Genomic DNA, 7,154 nt, shown 5'->3' on the forward strand with positions numbered 1-7,154 from the left:
ACAGTTTCAAGAGGGTGACCAACGCTGACATAACATCTCTGACATACACTCTAATATGAACAAACAAAACCCGAGCAAAACAACACAAACCCAAAATACAGAAAACATAGGATGTTCTAGATATCATTTTACTACTCATCTGGTCTTCTATTCTTAGAGTTTAATGTGTCAAATTTGTTCTTTAGATGGTATCTAAATTCTGGTGGATTTAGCCAAGGTTGTATTTTGACTCACATGGACTTATTTTAATTTTCTTTTCTTTCAAATCAAACTTGTTTGAGAAATTGGTGGTCTCTTCTTCAGTAGGCTCATGGCCTTTGTATCTTCTCCAGGGTCTCTTCCTACAGAGGTCATACATTTAATTCTTCTGTATCCCATGTGTACAGCTACTGTTTATGGTGTTGAAAAAAGATATTCCCAATGAAGTCATCAGTGACCACATAAAATTCTATCATGTGATCTTGAAATGTTTTATTTGTTGATGAATGCAATGCCATTCATCTTAAATTTTTATTCTCAATAGTACATCTTATCATTGTCCTACTTAAAGTGACTGATAACCACTCCATTTCATCTCACTAATGCTTAGGATATCAGTCATCCTTTGTTCCATGTTATTTTTGAAGAATCCCAAATTCTCAAGGTTCATATATAGTACATTTTACATTCTGACTCATTACAGATATTTGTGGCACATTCTTTTTATGTCGACTCATGTCCTGTCAGCAAATGAAGGACTTGAAAGATAGACTCCATCTAGCTCTTCCCCAGTCATATGTCGAGAGCCTTTCTAACCTCGTGTCTTCTTCCAGCTCTGAATGAGACAATGTTCCTCCAGTATACATAAGGCTTTCTGTGGTTACCTAAGACGAGTACAACCTATTCTTTCCACCTAGTCTATGTTGGTCTGGGAGCTCTGCTGAAACCATGGGTGACCCTGGTGGTATTTGAAATAAGTGTCACATGGGTTCTAGTATCACAGCAATGTACAGCAATGTATCACTACATTATGACAAGCGGATGGATGGTGATTCCATTACTTCCTTTCCTAAAACAAATATCCTTGTAAAGAGTGTCATGGAGTAATGCATTTATTTATATGAATTGATCCTAAAAGATATTTTTACATCAAAGAACTTAGAATTTAACACTATATCACCAAGGGGTTTGTTGTTGTTGTTTGTTGTTTTCTAATCCAGCAATCCAAACATTCACCAACAGCTTAGAAACTCATCCATCTCTTATGTTTCTTTTACATTTTGATCAATCTGATGGATAAAATAACCCATATTTGTATTATAATATGTAGGTCCCCAACTATTAATGAAGCTTAATAATTTTGATAGGTCTCTCTATATTAGGAATAGTAATTTTTTTCAGAAATATTGCAAATATTTATTCTCTAATTTCCATTTAATTGTGTGTATGATGTATATAAAATTTTTTGGCTTTTCAATATTTTCAATTTTTTTTTTAATTTAAAGAAAATCATTTTATTGGGGGCTCATAAAACTCTTATCACAATCCATACATCCATCTATAGTGCCAAGCACATTTGTACATTTGTTGCATGATGTATATTTTAATATGCATAAACACACTTGTTTTAAAAATAATTTTATTAAGGAATAATTTACAACAAGGAAATTTACTAATTTTAAGTGGTTAATTCAATTAGTTTTTCAAATGAATAGATTTGTACAGTCACCACCCACAATCATGATATAGAATATTCCCATCACCTTGGAAAGTTTCCTTATACTTTTTTTGCTATAGATCTCCTTGACCCAAACCCTGTACCCTGGAAACCATTGATCAACTTTCCATCATTTTTTCTTTTGACTACAGAATTTCATTTAATACACAGACTTATACTAGACATAATCATATTTTTGTTATTCAGTAATACAAATATGACTAATGGCAGCTACGTGAAATTCTCACTTTATTAATAATATTCCTGTTGCTAGTACTTAACCAAGATTTTCCTTTGACCTATTTCAGTTATTATCCTCTGCTTTAAAGTTTTCCCTTCTCCAAACCATTCAGGGAATTCTTTACAAAATAGTACTTTTGAATTGCCCTCAGTCTGTGTATTACCTTACATGGCTCCCTATTGTCTTTTACCTCAAGTGATACATTTTAGATGGCATTCCTGCTTTTCCAAACAGAAAATTGGATAGAAATGCCATATAAAAGATGGCACAATCATTCAGTAAATATCTATCAAACTCCTCCCTGTAGGAATTTGTAGCATGGTTTTCTCCCACACACCGGCTATTCCTTGTCAATCTAATTTTAGTTTTCATTTTTGGAGAATTTCATCACCTGGTCCTGCAAGAGCACATCCATTCTTGAATTCATCACATTGCCAGTTTTCCTTTCTCTAAAGTCAATTTCACTCATGATCTCTGAGAATTTATTGCACAATCAACTGAATTTATTTGGCTGTATTTTTGCCTATTAGACTACTTATGGGTGTCAAATACCTCATAGACACTCTATTTGTGAGGCAATACCAAATTTTTACTTCATTTTGTACTCTCTCTAGAATGGGATGAGTTTTCTATGAAGTTGTATTAAAATTTATTTAGCTGATATGTCTGGTTGCCTCTTGAAAATATGACTTTCTTTTCATTCCCTGAATCACTCAGGTCCAGGTGAAAACAATCCCTGTAAATTCCCCAAAGACCTAGAGAGAGCTTCCCTTTGTGAACCCAAAGATACCAACTTTGTTGTTTAATAAATCCCATTGCAAGATGATCTTGGTCAATTTCCAAATCCCTACAGCATCCATTTTTTTTCGACAGCTGCTTAACAACTAATGATTCAATGCAGCCATTTGTATTTAAAATTGACCACTTACCTTCTCTCTGGCAGAAGCCTACTCATCATTTGACTATTCCATAGTTCTGATTCTGTTATAGATCTGGTAAGTGCTTTCAAATGACTTTAAATGCCTGTCTGTCCTTTCCCCTTCTCTATGGAAGTGAGATCAGTAAAACGGCTTGCATATATGTTGCTGCCTATGAAGAAACAATTCAAATGAAAGCAATGTGATATCTCCTTGAGGAAGACCTTCGATGAGATGGATGGGCAGAATATCTGCAACAATGGGCCCAGGAGAGTGCTTCATTCATTGTATGCCACAATCATTGCTACAGCACCTAACAGCAACAGCCTTTTGGTAAATTTGTGTAAGTTATAGATCATAAGTATTTATAGGTGGAATAGACACTCATATTTTAAAGATAAAGAAATTGAAATTAAGTCTTCCCTTGCTGAACAGAAGCTGACCGCCACATTTTTCTCTTCCGCAAGGCTTCTGCATTAGGACTAGTGATGTTTTCGTTAAAGGCGCACACTTAATCATTGTGCCGCCGTGGCTCCCAAGACCACGAAGAAAAGAGTCCAAAAATAAAATATGTTCATGTTGGTGCATGAAGATACAAAGAAGCCAACAACACAGAACAGAACCCTACAAATAGACATAATCACACATGGAAATTATGTGTATGATAAAAAGTATATCAAGTGAGTGCAGAACATAAGCACTGTTTAATATGTGATTTGAGATTATTGAATAGCCAGGTGGGAAAAAGATAAACCTTCATCCATTCTTCATATCTTAACTGTAGACTCCAAAGGGGATGTAAAATTTGAAGCTACACAAATATCAGGAACATACATTTCTATGGACTGAGAGAGAGAAAATAATTCCCAACAAACCCCCAAATTCAGAAAGAAGAAGAGAAATATAAAAAAATTGATTACATAAATAATTTTATGTGATGGAAAAAAGAAAAGCAAAGTTAATGGGTTAGTATCAGAATAACATTCTTAATGTACATATGCTGGATTTCAACCAGGGAACATTCTTCTATCAATATGTTAATAGCTTTTCTCTAGAAACTGTTCATTGAAACCTCACAATAATGTTGCTTAATGGCCCAGGCATCTTGCATGTGATACAGCAGGTACGTGTGGTTGATTTGCTCTTTCATGGAGGATATGCTTGTAGTGAATAATAACTTTGTGTGTGTGTACTCAGACTGAATACATTTTCTTCATAGAATAACTGCTTAGTCTATTAGTAAATTAATAAGTGCTATTTATTTTCCTTTGGATTATATAAACAAACAGATAATCACTCAGGTAGGCATGGCAGTTTGGGATGATATAACCTAGTTTGATTACCAGTTAGTATCAGAAGGGAAATATTTGTAATTGCTATGAGTTATATGGTATTTCCCTGCAGTCTCTAATAATCTATAACTCCCTTTCACATTGATGTGCCAAGTGTGAAGAATGGGAAGAATGAGAGAAATAAGCTTCATAAGTTCATGAATACATGTTGCTAGAACAATTCAACTAGAAATAAAGTGTTATTGATCAGTTAGTAATTTAGGTATATGAAGTCCATAATTCAAATATTCTTTTTTCCTCATTTAACTCCCTCTGCCCAAGGAAGATCAGATTAAATATTAGATCTTGATTTTCCCAGAGCCATTTTAAGAAGCATTTATATAGTTATGATGAAATGATTTACTAAATATGTAATATTTTATAATTAATATGGTATTATAATCTCCTTTACTAGAGTATAAACTTTGGTGAAAACTCGCCTTTTGTAGGTTCAGTTTTTTAAAAAAATCTTTTGGTTGTTAGAACCTTTGTTAAAGTGAAGTCTTTGACATTGAAATTTCAATCATCCAGCAAAGAAAATAACCCCTTAATATACAATACATCTCTCAGGTTTGATGTTAAAGTAGCTCATTTATAAGTTAAGCTTATGTGCTAACAATATTGTGTGAATACATACCATGTCTCTTTTTGCGGCATTTTTATGCAAATAAGAAGCGCATTGTATATTTTTGCCAGTCTTATAATCCTTTTAAACATTATTTTCCTAAATGTTCTATACACCTTATATGTGTGGGTGCAATATTTGTGCAAAACACTGTACTTATCCTGGAATATTACTTATTCTTAATTGCATCAGGAAGAAAATATCAAGCATTATTTATGTTATTCTCCAAATGCCATAAAAAGACAGTCTTGATTATTTATTTACCTTTTTTAAAAAATCTGAGAAATTTGTGTAAAAGGCAGGTGTTTTGTTTAGAGGAACTCTATTGTTAGTGTTTCAGATTTTCAAATTGGTGTGGAAAATAGAGCAATGGCCTGAAAATCAGTCAATTGAATTTAAATAAAGCTTTTGCTTGGGACAGAACAATTTCTAAAAAGAAGTGCAACAATGTATAATAAGATTACCATCTAATTTTAGTGTAAGAACAGCATAGGACTCTAGATATTCATATGATAGATTATAATAAATACCCAGGAAAAAGTTGTTTGAGTTGATATACCAACAGCACTGCCATTGATTTGATTCTGATTCAGAATAGAATTGTCCCATGAGATTTTCAATGCTGTCAATTTTTTACAGAAGCAAATTGTCACATCTTTCTCCACGGAGCTACTAGTGAGTACTAACTGCTGACCTTCTGAGTATTAGGTAAGCACTCAAAACACTGTGCTATCAGGGCATCAATGTTTACACAAACTCAATCAAACTCATTGGCATCAAATCAATTCTGACTTATAGTGACCCTACACAACAGGGTAGAACTGCACCTGTGGGTTTCCTAGACTGTAAGTATTTATGGGAGTAGAAAGCCTAGTCTTTCTCCTGAGGAGCTGGCTGGTGATTTCAAACTACTGACTTTGATGTTAACAGCCTATCTTGTGAGCACTATGCCACCAGGGTTCCTATCAATGTTTACAGAACCCCCGAAAATCTACTGAATTGATTCTGACTCATAGCTACACCACAGGATAGAGTGGACTTACTCCATATGGCTCTCAAAAATTATGAATATTTATGGAAGAAGACTGCCTCAATCTTTCTCCTATAGAGCAACAGGAGGGTTCACACCCCTGATCCTCTAGTTGGCAGGCCAACTCTGAACCCGCTGCGCCACCAGGGCCCCAAAGGACATCCACGACTAATGCTCCTTATGTCCTCCATAGGGAACTTAGACAATACTTGGTCACATACAAATTGAAATGGAAAACAAAAATGATTATTGTAAACGTAGATTCTTGGAATTAAAGTTTTTGCTTCATGGACTTTTTCTTGATTTTTGTTTTTCTGTGATACAGGCTTTTCACCCATCAAGTAAGACAATGGATGTTGCCAATAAATCAACTTTGTCTGAATTTATTTTGCTGGGCCTCTCCAGTTCCTGGGAGCTACAGATGTTTTTCTTCGTAGTGTTTTCATTGTTTTATGTAGTTACAATGGTGGGTAATAGTCTCATAGTCATCACAGTTATAGCTGACTCTCACCTACACTCTCCCATGTATTTTTTGCTTACCAATCTTTCAATCATTGATATGTCTCTTGCTTCCTTTGCCACCCCCAAGATGATTACAGACTACCTCACTGGACATAATATTATTTCGTTTGATGGTTGCATAACCCAGATCTTTTTTCTTCATCTTTTTACTGGTACCGAGATTATTTTACTCATGGCTATGTCCTTTGACAGGTATATAGCAATATGCAAGCCCCTCCGCTATGCATCAATCATAAGTCCTCAAGTGTGTACTGCCCTTGTGGTGGCTTCCTGGGTTGTGGGAGTCATGCATTCAATGAGCCAGGTCATATTTGCCCTCACTTTAACATTCTGTGCTTCCAATAAAGTAGATAGTTTTTTCTGTGACCTTCCTGTGGTTTTCCAGTTGGCTTGTATAGAAACTAATGTTCTGGGTCTCTTTATGATCTCAACAAGTGGTATAATTGCTCTGTCCTGCTTTGTTCTTTTATTTAATTCTTATGTCATTGTCTTGCTCACTATCAAACAGCATTCTTCAGGGGGATCCTCCAAGGCCCTGTCCACTTGCACAGCTCATTTCATCGTTGTTTTCATGTTCTTTGGACCATGCATCTTCATCTACATGTGGCCACTCAGTGATTTTCTGATAGACAAGGTCCTGTCTGTGTTTTATACTATCTTTACTCCAGTCCTGAACCCAATAATCTACACCCTGAGGAATCAGGAAGTGAAGACAGCCATGGGGAAACTGAAGAACAGGTTTCTAAAGTCCAACAAAGAATATGTTAATAGCTTTTCTCTAGAAACTGTTCA

At 35.0% G+C, this 7,154-nt stretch overlaps 1 protein-coding gene across 1 annotated transcript in view; it reads left to right on the forward strand.

Moving 5' to 3' along the window:
- Positions 1-3,625: 3,625 nt before the first annotated feature.
- LOC101659072 (olfactory receptor 4K2) overlaps positions 3,626-7,154 on the forward strand; it is a 6,759-nt gene continuing 3,230 nt past the window's right edge. Inside the window, exons 1-2 of the mRNA XM_004698852.2 lie at positions 3,626-3,664; positions 6,187-7,125. Coding sequence (XP_004698909.1) covers positions 6,190-7,125 — 936 coding nt within the window. The 5' untranslated portion in view covers positions 3,626-3,664; positions 6,187-6,189. The remainder of the gene's footprint in view (positions 3,665-6,186; positions 7,126-7,154) is intronic.

The sequence above is a fragment of the Echinops telfairi genome, unplaced genomic scaffold (assembly GCF_000313985.2).
Source record: "Echinops telfairi isolate 266 unplaced genomic scaffold, ASM31398v2 ScPeMD7_18;HRSCAF=68, whole genome shotgun sequence".
NCBI lineage: Eukaryota > Metazoa > Chordata > Mammalia > Afrosoricida > Tenrecidae > Echinops > Echinops telfairi.